Below are 22,384 nucleotides of genomic sequence, written 5' to 3'. Positions count from 1 at the left end.
GATCAGACATCTGTACTAGTAATCATGTGTTAACTGATATCAAAAATAAAGGTTTTTACTAGTAAGAATTGTATTTCTGATATTTGAAATAGTAAAAAATCAATTATTTGATATCAACAATTAAATTTGATTGGCAGCCCTAGGTGACATTTAATAAATGACAATACAAAAACAGATATCAAGAATTATATTTTTACTAGTTGACATTAAATTCCTGATATCAATAAATATAATTTTAACTAGTGAAAACTGAATTGTTGATATCAAGAATTCATATCTTATGAAGAAATAAAAGTCAAAACGGCTTGCCAAAATGTCAATGTCAATGTTTCGTGTTATTACCATATGGTACCATTATCATCTAGTGGCCAAAACAAAACACTGCAGTCAAAATCCCAAAACACTGAGCCAAAGAGTTTTTGTTTCCTTTTCTTCCCCGTTCTATGGGTCTTATGAAAAAAATATATATATATTTTGATTTGTATTCTGCAGTGATGGCCCTAGTAAAACACATAGTAAGAAAATCAGAAAGCTATGAGGTTTATTAGCAGGTTTATCGAGCAGCGCGTCATCAGTCTCCGGGCAGAACAACGCTTCTCAGGTCAGAAACGAAACTGATCTGATACAGAGAACTAACGCTCTAGAATAACTTTCAAACTCAGACCAATAAAAATATTTGTTAGTTACAATAACAATAATAGGCTATTTAAGCTATCTATTTATTTATTTATTACACGCACATGTTTTTCTGAGCAAATAATAATGTAATCAAAATATAACATGAATAGGATACGTTTAAAGGATGATCTTTAGAATATTAAAACATAACAAATATAGGCCTATGAAACACGTTAAAATACACGTCTCTGAAAAAGTGTTAGAGACACGAAATCTTTGACTCAAATGGGCTGTGTAGGCCCGATTCAGTGTAAGAGAACAACGCTTAAAAATCAGTCATAAAACAAATGGTAAATTAAAATAATCACTCACCAGCAGAGACCAGATGAGCTCCGAAGAGCAGAAGCAGTATCATTGCATTAGCCTGAGAAACAATTCCTTTCAGAAAAACCTTCTAGAAAAAGTAGTTAAAATGAGTGATCCAGATCCGAAGTGGCTGTCGATGTGAGAAGGGTCTGGCTGCAGACCACGGGCGAGTGGAACTCCACTCTCAAACCGGAAATACTGAACTGAAGTTTAACCTTACATCTATGAAAAAAAACTTACATCTATGAATCTAGTATTTGCACAAAGTAATTAAGTTATTTATCAAAAAGTCTAGGATCTTTTCCTTCAACAATACTCCAACCTTAACTTAAAACGAGATCACAGTCAAAGGGTGTATTGATATCTGTTTGAAATGAAGCCAGTTTTGAAATTCCAGCCAAAAAGTCTGTACAGATTCACATTTCAAAAACATATGATCAACAGTTTCAATATCTTTCTCACAGAACCCGCATGAATTGTTCTCCCAATTAAATCTTTCTTGTAGGAAGTTATTAGATGGATAAATGTCCTTTAGGATTTTAAATGTTACTTCTTTGGCTTTAGGAAAACTGGATAAGTAAAATAACACTTCCTTATTTTCTTTGCCTCTTCTTCACTAAATTCTTGAAGAACATACTTTCTTTTCAGTTGACTGGGGAAGTACAGTTTGGATAATACATTTCTGAAAAACTTATTTGTTAATTGTTTGCTCTTTAAATTTTTACCTTCAGTACATGATGGATAGCATAGGTGTAACTTAGTTTTTGGTGGCTTGTGGTAAAATAATGTAGTAAATAATGAAAGGACACGATTGTTTTGTATGTGTATGCCTTTAGCATTTGTTATATAATGTTAAAAAGGTCATATGAGGTGATTGTTTTCATATTTAATTTTTCATTCACTTCCAGGGATAGGATTGGCATAGAAGATGCAGCACTCTTTACATTTTAAATGTATGTTGCCACCTTAGAAGTCAAGGTCTTTTTACATGTGACATTAACATGTACATATTTATTTTTCTCTATTTTGTTGTTCTGTTATTCTATTGTTTGACTTTTTTTTGTTTCAGATCAAATGTATATCAAGTGTTATCCATCCTTGATAACCCCTCCACAAATAGAGACTGGAACTTCTGAGTGCCATCACCTTGTCTGCTTTGGGACTGTCATAGGAGAATGATGCAGTACTTTTCTGTGTTGAATTTACAAAACGTCAGTACACAGACATAGTTTTGTTCCAGTTTTTCTGTGCTCATGTCTTCTTTGTGTCCCCAGCCCAGCAATCAGATGCATCAGAACAACAAAGCACAACTGTGGTGGCCCAGGCACCTTCAAGCAACAAGTAAATTGCTTTAACATTAATGATAATGAAATGTCAGTATTGTAATTAAACTTGACCCATCTGACGTAATTGTTCATGCCAGAGATTTAACATCATTGTCAGTCAGGAGCATATTTAACAGGAGCCACACTCAACTGGCTTGATGGTGACTTCAGTAAGTGTGGTCAACCCTCTTGTTTTTGTGGCTATAACAATTAGGATAAGTAATCTCACTCTCTTCCATTTCCCTAACATGAAACTTTTGACTGAAACATGAAAATGATACTTAACCGGTGCAGTGAAGATATTTAAAGAAACACTATCACTATCTAAAGTACAGAAAGCCTTACATCATCTCTAGGTGCAGTCACCTACAGCGCAGCCAGCTTCACAAAGACTGTGGGGCTGGTCACCAAGAAAATGGACAACAGGGAGTGCTTTTGGGGTTTTACTCCTCAGATGACCACCCTGGCTACTGTAGCTTGGATTGCTTCACAGACGATGAAGGTCTTGAAGAGTAAAGTGTGCGTGCGTGCGCACACATTGTGTTTTTACTGTAACAATTATGGTCACTTGCAGTTAATTTGTTTTCAGTGTAGTGTAAGATGTGTTAATTATTATTACTCAAAAACCATTAAAACTTCTAAATTGTGGAAGTTATTCTTCATTATGTTACTGTGGTTATTTTGAATATGTTATTATTTCGATTAAAATACAAAATTCAACACACAATTTCTGGTTGAGGTATTATTTTAATAATTTATTTAATATTTCATTATTTTTTCACTGCTAAATATTACAAACATAGGGTTAACTTTCTAAAATGTATGGAATGTTACATTGTCAGTTGTATGTTGGTAAAACAAACATGAACAAAAAGCAGAAACCTTAAAAATATGGATTGTGGATGTCGGTAGTGCAAATTGCTGAGGGGAAATAAAAAAAAATTGCTGTCGTGTCATAAACCGTGAAAGATTAGTATATTATTATTTTTATTATTTCTACTAGGTAAAAGTAACAACGATAAAAGTACAGAACATATTAACATTACGTACAAAGAGGTGACATAACTTGCAAAGCACCCCTTATACATGTATATAACAAGTAATAATATAAAACGAAAGTTTGGTGGAGTTGACGTATTCCCGTTTTTGAGTGGAGCTCCACTCGCCCATATGTCCAAGACCCTCTTGGTCGATGTCGAACTGGTGATATGTTTCTGCGTAAACAACTGAAATTCTAGCCAATAGCTTTTCTTGATAAGTCTGACGTCACGAGTCACTATGAGTTTTTTCCTTCACTGGGTTGATAGCGAAAGTAAAAGACAAAACAGTAACTAAATGAACATGAAATCATGTGAGAAATATGCCTGTGTTAGAAAATTGAATTTTTGTTTTCAACAAGCGCTGAAGGAATTCACTGAAATGCTTGTCTACAAACATTCTGCAAATAAAAAAACTATGTGATTTACTGTATGGTTGTATTAATAATTTAAATAATATAAATCCTACACTGCAGTTGTTGACAAATGTTTGTAATTTCTGCGGATGTTTCTGAGGAAGTTATCTGTAACATAAATCAAATGAATAATCTTGCTGTAGGGAGAACGGTGATGGTTGTATTCGGACGAGTTTAAACTCTGGTCTGAAACACCATCAGTTTAAGAAATGAACTACAGTCAGATGAAATGTCTGTCATAGCCTACATGATCACCAGACTCCTGAAGAGATGACAACAGCTGTACATCTCTGTACAGAAACATAAAGGGTTTATAGGACAAAATACACTTGTGTTAAACATTAACATTTCACTTCTGGATCATAATTTCAATAAATGAAAAGACTTGTGTCATATATTAGTAAGAAGATTCTCGTCCTTAAACTGATAACATCTACTGTTTATTACTTGACACACAGAGTCTGAACAAACTGAGATGATGAATGTGACATAATGTTTGTTTGTTTGACAACTACTTATCCCAAGGTTTATATATTTGTTAAATAATTTCCCCAATTGTTTTGCTGCTTTAGAATAAAGTTTATTTTTTGTCTTTTCTTTTTTATTTTATATAACATTTTAAACTGTCCATATTTAATAACAGCAAAACCAACTGTTAATATTTTTTATTATATTATGATACTATGTTAACATACCAATATGATATTATTATTGTTGTTGTTGTTGTTAAATCACACACACACACTTTTTTTAGAAACATCATAGATCTGTGCATTAAACTGAAAAATGCATGTTGTGGATAAAGATGATGCTATCAGTTTTTTTTTGGTTTTTACTTTTTATGCTCACTTATTCATTTTTAAGCTATTTTTTAATAATTGAATAAATGAAATCCCATATTATTATGACATTACTTATAACTAATACAATGAACTGCTCAAACTGATTCACTTTAACTTTTATAGTGAGATTAGCAGAAAAAAAAAACACTTTTAAAAATAGAAATGCTACCACATAAGAAATTCATAAAGAAACTAACATGTGCTCCATATAAAGGTCTAAAGTATGCTAGGAAAATAGCTTCATATACTGTGTGTGAAAGTGCAACAGTAAACGGCAGAGAGCAAGCAGTTAATATAGTCATTAATCTTCAAAGAGCTGCTCTCAATATTTTGTGATGGAGTGGAAATAATGTACACTAAAACTAAAGCTCTTATAGGCCTTATGTGCTCTTATAAATGAAGTGGCAAACATTTACTCTTCCCTCATCTTGAAAGATAAAATGTTCTTGATTTACAAAATAATTAGGTTAATTAAGCACTGATGAAGATATGATATATGGATGAAGATTATCTGCAAATATGTGTAGCGCCTCTCTAACGTGCTGACAATGAGAGGTGGCTATCCTGAGTTCTTTAAATATCTTTCAAATCAAATAAGTGAGGTTTCACAAATAAATGTATGAGTATCTAACTTGTGTGTGTGTTATTACTACCTTTCTAAATTAAATACTATTCCCCTTTAAATCACAATTTAAGCAGTAATATTCACACTTTAACAGGAAATTAAAAGTCTTGGAATTACTCTTCTCCTGTAAACAATTTCAAATTTAACCCAAATTTTACTCTTTTTCTTAATTAACTTGAAATAGCAAAAGAGTCAGTAACCACAATTTTTTTTTTTTTAAATATATAAAACAGATTTACTTAGAAAAGAATGTCAGAAATTAAATCTGTCTGGTCAAACTCACTTTCCACATCACAGATGCATTTAAATTCACATTAAACAAATAAGGGCCCAAGTAAATAAAACAGCTGGCAAAAACCTATCTTAAAATGAAATACCCTTCAAGTGTTCAAATGATGCAGGCCTGAATGTAACTCGGGTACGTTGTAGCCTTAAACTCAATGGCTATTTCACCATTCAGGGTAAACGTCTGTCTCTCACTCCCTTCTTACCTTTGACCTCTCCAGTGATTAGCTCATACGCAAAACTTTCAGAAATAAAATAAATTCACAAAACATTTGTGTAACTCTCTTACTATTTTCACAGGCATCTTTTAAACATTTTCACATATATTATTACCCAACAAATATTTAACATTTTAAATGCTGTTTACCGTAAGTGAACATTACACCATATGTATTTCTCTCATTGAGCAGAATCAACATTTCTTTGCCGGTCAATTAATTTGAACCTTTTTTAACCTTAGACTATTTATTAAACTATGAAATTAATTATTCAAACTAGTACATCTTATACTAAAGAACATTTTTTCAACCGGGTTACATATGCAAACTAAAGTAGCTAGTATTCCGTGAATACTTTAAGATAACAAAGAATTTAGAATTTTTTTTTTCAACCTGTAAGTTTTGCTAAGAGAGAGATCAAGGAAACATTCTTCAATTTGATTTCAACCTTGATTTCAACAAATCCTTCATCCTTCAAAGAGCAAGGTTAGGTAAACAATTTTCACAATTTAGAAAAAATAATGAAGACATGCACAAAATACATAATTACGGAGCAGTGGCGGCTCCAGACAATTTTGATAGGGGGGGCAATGGGGGGTCCTGGTCATTTCAAGGGGGGTCTCATGAAAACCAACAAAAAATACAGTGGGCACGGCTAATAACTGCATATTACTGCATCGAAAATACATTTTGGTCCAAAAATTACTTTACTCAGCATTGTCTTCTCTTCAGTGTCTGTTGTGTGAGATTTCAAAACACTGAAGTGTAGTGATATCCAGTTCACGAACGAATCATTCGATGTAACCGGATCTTCTTGAACCAGTTCACCAAATCAAACTGAATTGTTTGAAATGGTTCGCGTCTCCAATAAGCATTAATCCACAAATGACTTAAGCGGTTAACTTTTTTTAACGTGGCTGACACTCCCTCTGAACAGGGCCGTGTAGAGACCTTTGGAGTATGGAGCCAGAAGAGTCTCAATAAAGATAAATGCACACACTACATTCACATATGCACACATAGGATTCATACATGCACACACATAATTCATAAATACACACACAGGATACACAAATGCACACAAAATTCACAAATGCACACACAAAATTTAAAAAGCACAGAAGATTCACAAATGCATACAAAATTCAGAAATGCACACAAAATTCAGAAATACACACACAATTTAGAAATGCAAACAACATTTACAAATGCACTTAAGATTCACAAATGCACAGGATAAGATTCAGAAATGTATTTCTGATGCACACACACATATATCTTGATTTACAAACTGCTTGCGGTCTGTGAACTTCACTGCATTTGTGTGTGAATTTTGAGACTCCCCTGACTTGGCTCGACACACAAATGCCTTTTTTTAAACAGGGAATGATCAGCAACCAATCAGATATCTCCCTTGTTTTAGCCAATCACAAGAATGCACCCCACGTAGGGGATTGTTTACTTATAAGCCAATCAGCGAACGACTCACTTTCCTCACGCAGCGAACGACTCACTTTCCTCAGCGAACAACTCACTTACCTCACACAGCCGGCGACTCACTTTGTGCAGCCAGCGACCCACTTTGCGCAGCAAAGTCACGCAGCGAACGACTCACTTTCCTCACCCAGCGAGCGACTCACTTTCCTCAGCGAACGATTCACTTTCCTCACGAGTCACGCAGCGAACGATTCACTTTCCTCAGCGAACGATTCACTTTCCTCAAGCAGCGAAGTTGAGCGAACGATTCACTTTCCTCACGCAGCGATCAACTCACTTTCCTAAGCGAACGACAGCCGGAGACCCACTTTTCGCAGCCAGAGAGTCACTTTCCTCTCGCAGCGGACCACTGACTCTCTCTTCATGTAGGGACTGAATATTATAATTAAAGTGACTTCTATATTGCATCCAAAAGAATATTTAGATATATTTAAATATTCAAAAAGGTTTAAACATTTTTTTTTTTTTACTTTCATTAAAATATTTCAATAAAATGAAATAATTGCCTATTGCAAATTTATGAATCCATGGTTAACTTTTTTTCTGCAGTCACTGGGCTATATGTATTGAGACATTTTTAAATTTATATTTAGTAAAAAATAATAAAAAATAAACCTGAATTGTAATCTAAACATCTGTATTTTCATACAATTTAATACAATTGCTGTGTGAACATGTTCATGTGATTGGCTTATAAGTAAACAATCCCCCCACATGGGGTGCCTTCTTGTGATTGGCTAAAAGAAGGGAGATATCTGATTGGTTGCTGATCATTCCCTGTTTAAAAAAAAAGCATTTGTGTGTCGAGCCAAGTCAGGGGAGTCTCAAAATTCACACACAAATGCAGTGAAGTTCACAGACCGCAAGCAGTTTGTGAATCAAGATATATGTGTGTGTGCATCAGAAATACATTTCTGAATCTTGTCCTGTGCATTTGTGAATCTTGAGTGCATTTGTAAATGTTGTTTGCATTTCTGAATTGTGTGTGTATTTCTGATTTTTGTGTGCATTTCTGAATTTTGTATGCATTTGTGAATCTTCTGTGCTTTTTAAATTTTGTGTGTGCATTTGTGAATTTTGTGCGCATTTGTGCATCTTGTGTGTGTATTTATGAATCATGTGTGTGCATCTATGAATCCTGTGTGTGCATATGTGAATGTAGTGTGTGCATTTATCTTTATTGAGACTCTTCTGGCTCCATATTGGAGGGGCAGGTGCTCAAAAGGGGCACATGGAACAAGGCTTTAAATGGCGCGGTTCAAAATATCAATACAGCAATATATTGTGATGCATTCCTTGCTGATTCGCGTATCGATATGGATGGTTATGTATTGATACATTAGCAAATGCTTTGATGCAGTTTTGAAAAAGAAACAATAGAGAAGACAATTTTAAGTTTAAAATAATAATAGCTCTGGGATTAGAAACTGAAATGTCTTAAATTGTCCCAACCTGATGGCTTTTTCTTCTCTGTTCTACAGAATAATTAAGAACAGCGGTTATAGTAAAAACTATAGAAAACACTTGTGCCTCTACATTTTCCTCTTTCTCACCAGCCTCTGTCTCCGGGCTTGCTGTTCCCTGCTCTCTTTCTGTCACTTGTGCCTCTACATTTCCCTCTTTTTCTTCTTCTATCTCCATTTCCTCATCTGATCTATTACTTTCCACTCTCTGTCCATCTAGGAACAAGGCTCAATTTACTATTCCAGCATTAATCTATTATTTTAAACATCACTACTACTCTTGCACCTAATCAAGTCCACCTTAAATATTGATACAAAACATAAAAAACTGATACACTGGAATACAGTGATTAATATTATTATTACTGTTGTAGTTGTTATTGTCTAAAATTGAACACCTTTGCAATGTAAACAAATGACAGGCTACAGTTGTTATTCGTATCCTTCACACTGCACTTTGATGTCAGATATATTATGCATTTTTTATTGACATTTATATTTTTTATTCATTTAATTAGATATTTATTTCCAGAGAGCTATTATTGAGTGTACAGGCTAAAGTGGTCTTGCTGTTGTAAACACTGTTGCTATTGTATAAAAAAAAAAAAATTGCGACACATTTAAAATATAATTATATAATTAATTTCGGAATTGTTTTTATTTTTATAATGATAATTCAGAGAATGAGAAAATCTGAATAAGCTTTATCAGTGTTGTGATAATTATTTTAAGGCACTCAACGTGTTGAAAAACAAATAAGTACTGTAATATAATAAAAGTTTAGTCAAATAACATAAAAAAGACCAGACCCCTCGATGCCTGTGAAACTTTTCTCCCTCAAACTGCACGCTAGTGTTACTTCTACACTACAGGGCTGCGTTCAGGCCCGACAAAACGTTGCACAACGTTTTTTAAACAGAAACGGTGATGTGTTGAACACACTGTTCTGATGACGCAAGAGTTGCAACTATGGCAGCTGAGAAGGCCATTCTTTGTGTTCTTTGTGAAGAATTTTCGGAGCCATCTATTTAGCCTCACATACTGACTTTATTTTTAGTTCATACGGTTTTAATACCCTGTATTTTCTTTCTCATTTTTAGGAAAAGCACTTAATTACCATTGTTTATTTCTATGTCATACAATTACAATGAAGCTAAAAATATAAACAACTACATCATTATGTTGATATCCTATTTTTTTTTTACAATAAAACTTACGACAAACATGCCTTCTAGTATCCTCAGTTGCGTATACCGAGCTGCAACGAACACATTTGTACATTATTTTCCTTGAAGCCATCGTGCGAGTTCACTTTAATACCGCGTGCTTTATACATGTTGCTGCTGATTGGACTGCAGTTCTGACACACCCACCAAACAAGAGAAAACGCATCTCAAACCATAGACATATATAGGTGGATGCCCCATCGAACGCTACTGCCTATTGGCACCAAGGGGCAAGGAACTCGACCGGAAGTTGAAGTCGGGTGGGGGCTGCCATCTTTTAGCAGAACTTCACTTGCGTTAGCATTCCCATTGACTCCCATTCATTTTGGCGTCACTTTGACAGCGAATAACTTTACATCTGAGGCGTTTAAAGACTCTGTCTGTCCATTATTTATTTCTAAAGATACACGACAATGTATAAAGGGCTCCATTACCTTCTATGTTACATTATGGCCCCGTATAAACAGTTTTTGTAAAAAATAGGCTAACGATTGCGTCATAACCACTCGGCTCTCTGTCGCATTACCGTACAGACAGGAGGAGAAGCTCGCAGGCAATTAACTTAATATGGCATACTGGCGTTACATTTTAAAATACTATACAACATAATTAATCAGAATACTTACTCCTGCTCACTCACGACAGAGAACTCCCCGCTCAAGCTCGCCGTCTCTGCAAGATTAACGATGGCAGTTTGCACGCACAGCTACTAGAAGATTTACATCTGTCAGACAGGTTGCTGACGTCGTCAAGCTTCATTTGAGTCTGTGCGTCAGAAACGGAAGTGCTAAAAAACGCTAAAAATGGGCTTCATTTGTCTCAATTGAGTTCCAATGGGGTCGCTGTGTCCATTTCTTTTACTGTCTATGATTGGCACGAACGAGCCGTGGAGCCGCCATCTTGGACCTGTCGCCAGCTCCACTCAGTGTAACTTGTTTGCCAGGTGCAATCATAGACAGTAAAAGGGTGCAATGAGCTGTCAGCGCATTAAATTAATCATATCTCACTGAATACCTAACTGATTTTGACGCGGGTTTTTTGCTGCAAAGGTCATTCATGCAGCTATGATAGGACACATGATTCAGCATATTTTAATATTCATAATAGTCATACAGTGACATATTATATTCTGATATAATATATAAGTGACCAGACGCCCAAAATCTAAATATGTGAGGTAGGATATTTATAAATCACACACTATAAATATAATAAAGAAGCAGAAACAGATAGTTGCAGTAAAATAAGATATTTTAATAAGTTGAAGAAACAATTTATTATAATTTGTGACATATACACTCTCTCTGGTTCTCTCTCCCTCTCTCTCTCTCTCTCTCTCTCTCACACACACACACACACACTTCTCCCTCACTCTCTCTCTCTCTCCATCTCACACACACACACTTCTCCCTCCCTCCCTCTCTCTCCATCTCACACACACACACACACACACACACACACACACACACACACACACACACACACTTGTGAGGTTATAAGACAACTGCTCTCTTATAATTATTTCAAAAAAATCATAAAAAATGCAGAACCACCCAAGAGGGAGAGAGAGTGAGATGACAGGATGAGACAATACAATTTAGCATGCACACAAATCTCATCGTCTACTTATATGATTTCTATGCTTATATTTCTGTTTTATTCTATTTAACTGTAAAATGAACTGTATTTTACTGTAGGACAGTTATACAGCATATTACTGTATTTTAAAGTTACATTTTGGGGAATACCCTCTTGGCAACACTAAATTACAGTATTTTTAATTTACTGTAAATCTAAATACAGTAAAGAAAAAATGAGCGCGAAACCTGACCAATCACAGATCAAGTTTTATTTCCCGCTTGGAGAAAGAAGAAAACAAGACACACAGATGCGAAAAGAACCAGTCAGATGCAAAGGTGGGTACAAATATTACTTCTTTTACTTTAAATATATTATATCTTTGGTTTAACTAAAAAAAAAAGAAAAAAAAAAACGCTGCCACTGAACAGCGCGCAGTTGCCTCATATTTATGCTGTGAAGAGAGCTAGAGAGAGTTGTGGTGACACTGTGCAAACATTCATATTTCTTTCCTTTCTTTCCCTTTTCTGAACATTTCACCGTCAAAATATGGACATTAACGGGTCTCTGCCTTGGGTTTGACCACTACAGGAGCTGGTGAGTGTTCATGTGAACTGTTAGCCGAACAACAAAGCTTTCGTGGATTTAGCTTAAAGTCAGTCAGATTTTTTCCCGCTATTATCGCTTGCTGTTAACTGATTAACGTTACCCCATATAAATGCACGTCATGCTTGTAGTGCTAGAGTAAAACCCGCAATGTTCGTGTCGTGTGCAAACACTGGCGTCTCTGTGGAGACATTATACGCCTTTATTAATCATGCCAAAGGGCATAAAAACACAGCGAATTTAAGGTTTTCGTGGGCAGTTCCTGAATGCCCATACACTTTCCAAAGCCTCTCCGCCCCTCAGTCTCACATTTAACGTTACCGCAAACACAGAAATCTAAAGTTAAGGAAACTAAACAACCAAGAGAAAAATGTGTCTACTTCAAATATAACATTTGTTCTGTACATCAGCATCGGGAGAATAACATTATAATCTTGTTCGCGAAAATGCGCCGCAAATGGCACAGAACACAATGGAAATGTTTTCAGGGGATCCCAATAAGTGACGAACCCGACTGTGTACATCCAATGCGCGATCAACGGCTGTCCGAATTCACTCACTCGTTTTCATTTACAGCTTCAAGTGAACCGTATTAGTGGACTAATGTAGAAATGAGTGAATGAGTGTTAAGGGGGCGATTTCGGATTTAGCCAACGTAATTTCCTCATTATTTTAACCTGGGATGTTCTCGTGACAAAGTAAGTAACAGCTTAAGTAATTTGTGAATTAATGCGTATTGGAGACGTGAACAGTATAAAACTATTCAGTTCGATTTGGTGAACTGGTTGAAAAAGATCTGGTTACATCGAATGATTCATTCGTGAACCGGATATCACAAACTGCTTTGTTTTGAACTGTCTTACAACAGACACGGAAGAGAAGACAATGCTGAATAAAGTCGTAGTTTTTGCTATTTTTGGACCAAAATGTATTTTCGACGCTTCAAAAAAATTCTAACCGACCGTCTGATGTCACATGGACTACTTTGATGATGTTTTTCGTACCTTTCTGGACATGGACAGTATACCGTACACACAGCTTCAGTGGAGGGACTGAGAGCTCTCGGACTAAATCTAAAATATCTTAAACTGTGTTCCGAAGATAAACGGAGGTCTCACGGGTTTGGAACGACATGAGGGTAAGTTATTAATGACATAATTCTCATAAAACTATACCTTTAATGAGTTTCTAGATTTCAGCTGGCAAAACTATAAAGCTACTAAGAGCAAATACATTCTACACAGGAGTTTTCTGAATTTGTAAATTTTTAAGATTGTTCTTATGACTGAATCTGTTCATGTCTGTTGTTTTAAAATGCTCTTAATATGAAACTTTTATGTATAAATGAAATGTGTTCAAGTTTTTGGAAAACTGAAAGTAAATCTGCAAGAACATTAAAATGTTATTTCAAGTATTACAATTTAACTATTAAACCAATAAAAGAAGTTAAACAGTCTTTTGTTTCTTTTTATAGTTTTTACTACTGAGACATGAGACCTGTTGAAATACAATAATTTGTACAGTTTTACAATACATAATAAAAGTGAACCAATTACAGTAAATTTCACAGTGTAAAGTAATATTTTATTGTATTAAAATATATAAAAGGATAAAAAAACATAATTGTGTTTTACAGTAAAAAATATATTACTGCAAATACATTTACAGTAAATTAAATGGTACTGTAAATATGAATACAGTATTTTTACTGTAAGTTTAATTTACAGTAAGTTACTGGCAAACTGCTGCCAGTAAGTTACTGTAATTTCTACAGGAAAGTTTTTACAGTGTACCTTACACACAATTACTGCTGTTGAAATATGAAATGGAGGCGGGTCCGGACCGGAGTCCGGACATTGAGAAGCGCTGCTCTATGTACTTGCTACATCATTAGAAGAATGGCATCTACGCTAATATTTGTCTGTTTTTCTCTTATTCCGAGGTCACTGCAGTCACCCGGATCCAGTACGTATCCAGACCAGATGGTGGATCAGCACCTAGAAAGGACCTCTACAACCCTGAAAGACAGTGGAGACCAGGACAACTAGAGCCCCAGATACAGATCCCCTGTAAAGACCTTGTCTCAGAGGAGCACCAGGACACGACCACAGGAAACAGATGATTTTTCTGCACAATCTGACTTTGCTGCAGCCTGGAATTGAACTACTGGTTTCGTCTGGTCAGAGGAGAACTGGCCCCCCAACTGAGCCTGGTTTCTCCCAAGGTTTTTTTCTCCATTCTGTCACCGATGGAGTTTCGGTTCCTTGCCGCTGTCGCCTCTGGCTTGTGTAGTTGGGGTCACTTCATCTACAGCGATATCGTTGACTTGATTGCAAATAAATGCACAGACACTATTTAACTGAACAGAGATGATATCACTGAATTCAATGATGAACTGCCTTTAACTATCATTTTGCATTATTGACACACTATTTTCCTAATGTTGTTCTGTTGTTTTGACAAAATCTTTCTTTTTTTTGTTTTTGTTTAAAGCACTAGAAAAATAAAGGTGACTTGACTTGACTATAGTTTATGTGTCTGGGAATGTTTGTAATAAAAATTAACATAAACAAAAAATGCTTAATAATAATTAGTCAATATGCTGTTGTGGTTGCTGTGTGTCACATGACAACCCCCCCCCCCCCCCCCCACTTGTGCCCCCTCAAAAATAATGAGTGCATGACGCCCCTGTGTGAGACCGAGTTTTAAAATGTACAGTAAAACTCATTCATGTCTTCAGCAAGTTGTTGATTCTCCACAGTGCTGGGTGATGTTGTCTTGAAGTATGTGATGTCTTTCAGGCCTTTCCACACTGAAGCAGAGTAATTGGCTGAAAACTGTTTTTCAAGCTTTTTAGAGTATTTCGCATAGTGCTCTGATCTCCTTATTCAGTGTGTTTCTGGCCTGATTGTACCAGATTCTGTCTCTACTCCTGTAGGCATCCTCTTTGTCCTGATTTTTGCATGAACCATGGCTTGTCATTGTTAAAAGTGAAATAAGATCTCATCACCTTAAGACTTAGTTTGATGTACTCCAATATCTATACTGTGTTACAGAGTGTTTTTATTTAACTAGGTCCTCTCCTCCATTGCAGCCAAACTGTGATAATTGGGAAACACTTTACAATAAGGTGTAATTTCTTAACATTAGTTAATGTATTAACTAACATGAATACATTAATTACAGTATGTATCAATCTTTGTTAATGTTAGTTTAAATAGTTAATAAAAAAAACTTTAAAAAATACAGTTCGTTGTTAGTTCCCAGTGTATAAACTAATGTTAACAAACTTGTAATTTTAATAATGCATTAGTAAATGTTTAAATAAATATTAACTAAGATTAATAAATGTTGTAGAAGTACTGTATTGTTCATTCTTAGTTCGTGTTGTTAACTAAAGTAGTTAACTAATGACCCTTTTTGTAAAGTGTTACCAATAATGATAATGAGATGATAATGGTAATTATAAACTTTGAAGACAACCAATTTACAAAAACATGTAACCTAATTTAAATATTAGTAATAATGTTTCCCTGTGCAGTTCATATATGCGTTTATATAAGATATGCATGCAAAACTTTAATACAACATCTTAAATTTTACGTGAACCAAAAATACTCATTTTACTAAATCATCCGAAACAAAATATATCCATATCCCAATCCCAAATATTAATCCCATACAAGGAATAAAATATGAAGCTTACATATTGACTGTATATATATGTGTGATTAGACGTGGTATAGGGTAATGCGATATATCACAGTAATTAATCCAAAGCTGCAACTGTGTTATTTAATGAGCTAACATGAACTAAGACTTCTTCTGTAGCAAATGTAGCTATTACTCATTGTGAAAGTTAATGCATTACCTCAGGTTAACTAATGAGGTCTTATTGTGAAGTGATATCTATGTGTCTTTATAGCTCTTTTGCACTTTAATCTGTGTAAAACTTTTAACTTTATATATTTTCTGTGTTCCTTATTTTTGTTCTAAGAAAAAAAAAAGAAACCTGTTATACTTATTATGACCACTTTTTTTAAACTAAATTTCAATACCGTGATAGCACCATATATCGTGATAAATCATTAGCAATTTATTGCAACCTGAACATTTGATATCGACATATCTCTATGTGTGATATTAACCAACAAATGGTTATAAATCTCACAAATACTACAAATCAAATCAAACCTTTTCATCTCATCATTAAAGAGAAATATATATATTTTTCAATTTAAGTTCTGCGATCAATATATCATAAATTCATAAACTGAATAGGCACCAAAAGATGAACAAATACAGTTTATCTTCTTGCAGAAATCTATGATCCTGTGTTGTATTCTTCTTTGTTAATATGCAGTTTTGAAAGGCAGGAGGAGAACAACATAAGGATATTTTGTTTAATAATATCTCCCACACGTCTGGTATCCTAAAAAGCAAAAAAAAAAAAATAAATTATATATATATATATATATATATATATATATATATATATATATTACATTTTATTCATTTCACATAACAGTGACAGGTACACTACTAATAATGATTTATATAATTTTATATATTTTTTTAGAGAGAAAAGGACAAGCCATCTGTTTTCATATGTACTATGACTTAATACTATCAAAACATTACTTTACATATTTAGATATGAATCACACCATGCACAATTGCAAAGCCCTTACTGATATATATATATATACATACATACACACACACACACACACACACACACAATATATACATATGAGGAACTTAACACTGACAGGTTTGAAGCCTGAAAAACAACCAAAGAGAAGAGCTGTAGGTTCAGTTATTTCACCAATCAACATAAAATCCATTGACAAAATGAGAGCCATTTACAGATTAACATGATTAACAAAATGACACATGCTATGTGTTCATAAAATAAATTACATTCAAGACATTTTAAGACTTTTACTTTTTAATCCAAATGAAAATACTAAAAGCAACTTTTGCCATCAACAATCAAACACCTTTTCAGTCCCTCACCTTGTTTCTTCAGATGTATCCAGCGACACCAATGACAATCAACAAGACCACAGCCCCAAGAACACCAACCATGATGAAGATGGACACAGACTCTCCTGTTTGATCAGAGAAAACATCAGATTATTTACAAAAAACAGATAATGTTACTAACCAATGAAAATCTCTAGCAGTGTGTGTGATTGTGATATTTACTGTACATTAGTGTGTAGTGACAGCATGTTTACAATGTGCAACCATATAACAACAATACAGGCCTAAACATACTGGGTTTGTTCTCTATTGTTTTGTGATTGTTTCCATTTTAATTTATTTTTCTATACACTTCTTTGTTAATAAATCACTGTTCTTTAGGGTTTATTTTTTGGTGAGTCGAGACCTAATACAGTTCACAGTAATCTTAGGAGGGTCTACATGTGTGGTTCACTCATTTAATTTCTCTTACCTGGTTAGTCCTGATCTCTTTTTCTGTCAGGATCTTTCTGATGGCTCTTCCCTGGTGCTCCACCACACAGATGAACTCGTTCTTCTTCCACTCTTCAGGAGTAACTCTGAGTTTGCTTGACTTCTGAAAGGTCCCGTCCTCATTAGGAAGAAGTTCACCAAGATCCACATCCTCATCATGATCTTGTCCATTCTTCATCCAGGAGATTGTTACATATTTGGGGTAAAATCCTGTAGCATGACACGAGACTGGAGATGAGGAAGACTTCTGCAGCAGAGACACCTGAGGAGAGACTGAAGAGAGAGAGAGAGCTTGAAATCAAATGATCTTAAATTCACGTATTCCTAATCAAGACCTTTATAAACCCCAGCACACTGTCTGTGAAGACTGGTCTTCAGTTAGTTCACTGTATAATGTCAGATAGAGGGTGAAGTGTGCTGGAACAGATGCTGGAAACATCTGCTTTCTACTAAGTCACTCTGCAGGAGGAGCTGATGTCCTTTCTATCTAACCTTTTTTTCTAAACTTTCGATACTGCTAATAATAACTCAATAAAAAAATATATAAAAAATCTCAGACAGAGCTCCTTGTCCTCCTAGCCGGTCTACTTTAGCAAACAAACCCATTTTGATAGTCTTAACAGCACAGTAATGTCCTCTAGTTCAGACAGGACCCTGATACTAAATACTACAGACTTCATTATGAGTCTCTGTTGATGTGGATCTGTGCTCTTTAACGTCAGGAAGATCAGATTCATCTGAGTATGGTTCACAGATCTTTATCCAGGCTTTAGTCAGATCAAATCTGTTATGCTGCTAGTCTTACTGCAGTCCAGAGAGATACCGCTAACCGTCATCTAGTCAATAAATACACAAGCAATCTTTTAACTATTGTGTTTATGAAAATAATAACCTGGGGTTAAGTGTCCCTCGAGGGTACAGTAATGATAGTTCATGACTTGCAGGGCTCACAGTTACCAGTTGATGTGGTTTCAACAAACTCATTAATTTAAGAAAATCTTTAGTGATAAGAGCCTAACCGTTATAACTGAACTGAGCTTTAGCCACTAAAACACATCAGACCTGCATCAGTTTATACTTTTCTATCCAGTTCATCAATTTAACAGGTTCATATTAAATGATCTGTATTGCTTTAATCAAAATAATCTCTGAAAGAAAAAACACAACAGCATTTTGAAACAAGTCACAAAACAATTTTTACAATGATTTCTAGTGTACGAGACAATTTAACAAAACCTGCATTGCTATATTTTCACTGCTGGATAGGTTATGATGTACCTGTTTTCTTCAGGCTGCTCTTTCCATACTCCAGATACTTCTTCAACCACTCGATGCACACGGTGCTGAAGTAATGTTTTCTAGCCTCAAGACTAGCTTCGTCCTTGTTCCATTTATCTGCAGTGATGATTCCTTGCATCACTGGAGAAATCCATCTCATCACGTTCAGATCCAGAATCAGAAAGTCCTCTCCATCATAACCATCTTGACGAAACGCATTTGTTACTCCAGTCTGATCATCCCAATCACAGCCGTACATCACCTGGGATGTGTGCACACCTGAAGAACAGAGACAGTGAATACAGTCAGAATAAAAAAACAAATCTTACAGAACATATTTTAGTTTTTTGGCCTCCATTAAAAAAAATAATGTATTAATATTTGAGTTGTGAGTTTACTGACTCAATTTATTATGATAAGAGAACAAGAAGAGGTGGTGAGAAAGAAAAGTCAATAAACAGACAAGATTTCTATTGTGACATCTACACCGCTTACACACACAAATCAAACTGTACTGTAGTGTGTTAATGATGAGCCTGATTTAATCACTCACTGTGATTGAACAGATGATGACTTATCATTAAACTGTGAAAAAAACACTGTGACTAAACCACTGAACCACAATAGAAATAAATCAGTGAACCAAACAGAAGGAAAGCAAGACGACACAAACACAGACAGTCAATATCAGACCAGTGACATCACTGAGTGTTCATCACAAACAATCACTGATCATCACTAAAGAAAACACTTTTACACTAAAGTGCTTTTAAAAGCTCAAAGTTTAAACACCTAAAAACGTAACTTTGTTTTATTTTCAGTAAAAATCAATTGAAAACATTTTCGTTCAATAATATTTTTTCTTTTGTAAGACTGTCGCTGTTATATTAGCTGCCTCAGCCTCCTACAAACCTGTCATCCAATTTGTGCTTTTTTTTATTTTGCCCTCTGTCTTTGACCAATGCCATCTGACAGTGTCAAGGGAGTTTTAAATAATTTTTGGCCAGTCTTTTTAGCTTTAATAAAGGTTATTTGTATGGAAACTCTCAGCTCTTGTCTTATTTCAAGTGTACCACACCTGTGTGTCTTCATTAAGGATGTTTTCTCTGGGATTTCAGGGTGCGTGGCGATTTAGCCACTTACTAGAGAGAAAAATAACAGTAATAGCCTCTAAATTAATTAATTATTAATGATATATTTTATTTTTTAATTAAATAATATTTGAACTAACTATAAATTATTTTGATTTATTAAAATAAATTATACCTTTTATTTTATATATAATTGTATTTTATTAATATAAAATTTCTTAAATATATATTTTTTTAATTTTCCTCTAAAATTTTGCTCTAATTTCTGCTCAGAAGAACAAGAGATTAAGAACAGTAAGTTCCTGGTGATTAAATTATCTGCAAATAAACCAAGCTTTATCACAGAAATACATAGATACAGAACTGTAATAAATTCAAAAGTCCTTGGGTTTCTCTATTAAAGCAACCAGAGGTAACATAATTATAGGTTTTGCTTACCTGCCGTTTGATTGAAGCGAAGCATGGCCACCTGGATATTGATAAGCTTGCTCTGTACCCTTAATGTTCTCAGTCCCACTATCCCAGTATTGCTGGTCCAAATTCTCAGCCATCCACTTCTGTTTGGGGACCTTTCTCTGTGACGTACTGTCATACATACTGATGACTTCACCATTCAGCATTCCCACATCTACAAACCTTGGAAAGTTTGGGATTCCTGTGGTAGCTGTGTAGATATATTCCAGGGAATGAGTCGCTGTAAACAAAATGTAGTGTTACAGTACATCTTAAAGACAGTAGACTGGTTAAAATTGCTTCTAATATACTAAAGCTATCACACTCCAGACATCAGTACATTTTGTTCCATGAAAATGTATAAGCATTGACTGTTATGCATGGGTTTAAAATATGTTTTAATATGTAATGAAATCTTAAACACAGCTGTCATAAAAATGCCATAATATATTATACTTGTTTTTAAATTAAAAAGCTCAAAGTTAAGTGTTAAATACTCAAGAATAACCTATGGAATTTAATCAGTATGAATAAACTTAAAAGTAGTCCTATTATTGAGAGATAAATGCATTTTTTTGATTATTCATTTTCAAATCAATTCAATCTATTGTCATTTTAATAGCTTGGTGCTGAAGTGCCACCTAGCGTCAAAACACTGTCCTTCCTCTTAAAAATGTGTCTAAATACTATGCTGCATTTTTGACGTCATAGATTTAAAACCATAAATGCATATAATAATAATAGTAATAATAATAGTAATAAATGATAATGATGATGATTAACAATTAAATAATAATAACGACACAGAAAAAAGAATGCCATTATTTAAAGATACTGCATAAATTTGATAAATTGTTCCGTTGTTAACTAAATAACAAACCATGAGAAATTAAGTTTCCATATTAAATTACACATCAGGCCAAGTTTTTAAACTCTTAGGCTAACAATTCATGTTATTTTTATGTATCAAATACAACCAATTACTTAAAGATTCAATATCCTGTCAAATTGTGTTTAATATGCTGTAGATATTGAACAACTATTTTCATTAGGCTACTTAAGAGGTGACTGAACCATAAACTGTAAAAAAAAAAAAAAAAAAAAAAAAAAAAAAGATTGAGTCAAAGTTCGTCACAAACGCAACTGTCGCACATAAGGAAAATCAATCAGTGCATTTGTGAAACTCGACTGCATTTGCAGCACATATTCCGAAAAGAAGAATAAGAGATGCATGTTTGTACTGTTAATGTACAGCTTAACAAATACTAGTGACTTTCTAGAGAAAATAAGCAAAGCCACCAGTCAGCCAACCCTTTTACAGCTACGTAGCTATATGAAAGGTTTTCGATGCTTTCTCCCCTTATTATAGTTTCTTTCCACAATTGGCGTTGAGCGCACCTCTTTCAGTATGATAAAATAACCTAATATTTCTTAAACTAAATTAAACTTTGTGGCTATAAAGATCCCAATCTGTATGAAAAATTGAGCAGACAAGGTTCTTCACTTACTTCATAACTGCAGCTCCAAAAATATTCAATATAAAAACCCACCTAATTGTGCCAGTAGGGATGTTTTAGCCTACTGTATAATGTTCAAAGACAAATAAACTGATGGCTTTTGGATATGTTGCAATAAATAATGTGAAGTCCATTTTAGTGAATAGCTTTCACTTTACTTAGTCATATAAAAAGTTACTCACCAGCATTGGCGAGATGAACTCCGAGGAGCAGAAGAACCACGGACCGCATGTTTGACTTTGATTAAAAATGTATAGCCTGAAAATGTGTCATGTACACTTCTACAAACTAATGTTGTGTAACGGCTCTGTTTTAAAGGGGTAACAAATCACTGCCAATAGATTTTCAAGACAAGTGGAACGTCATCAGTCTCTAGGTTGTATTTCTTAAAGTGAAAAAGTCACTACCTAATAGACCAAGAACACATACATCTAGCAAATTGACTTTACAGAAATAATGGTT

The 22,384-nt window shown here is 34.5% G+C and overlaps 2 protein-coding genes and 1 pseudogene across 2 annotated transcripts in view; all 3 read right to left on the bottom strand.

Moving 5' to 3' along the window:
• The window catches only part of LOC127979721 (H-2 class I histocompatibility antigen, Q9 alpha chain), a 46,276-nt gene extending 44,956 nt beyond the window's left edge, over positions 1-1,320 (bottom strand). Inside the window, exon 1 of the mRNA XM_052585346.1 lies at positions 991-1,320. Coding sequence (XP_052441306.1) covers positions 991-1,033 — 43 coding nt within the window. The 5' untranslated portion in view covers positions 1,034-1,320. The remainder of the gene's footprint in view (positions 1-990) is intronic.
• Positions 1-22,384, bottom strand: part of LOC127979720 (H-2 class I histocompatibility antigen, Q9 alpha chain) — a 93,037-nt gene that overhangs the window by 14,422 nt on the left and 56,231 nt on the right. The gene's annotated exons all lie outside the window — the stretch shown is intronic.
• Positions 16,176-22,264, bottom strand: LOC127979722 (class I histocompatibility antigen, F10 alpha chain-like; annotated as a pseudogene).

Source organism: Carassius gibelio, chromosome B19 (assembly GCF_023724105.1).
Source record: "Carassius gibelio isolate Cgi1373 ecotype wild population from Czech Republic chromosome B19, carGib1.2-hapl.c, whole genome shotgun sequence".
In the NCBI taxonomy this organism is placed as follows: domain Eukaryota; kingdom Metazoa; phylum Chordata; class Actinopteri; order Cypriniformes; family Cyprinidae; genus Carassius; species Carassius gibelio.
The sequence above is the reverse complement of the archived record's forward strand: the minus strand, read 5'-3'. Positions and strand labels throughout refer to the sequence as shown.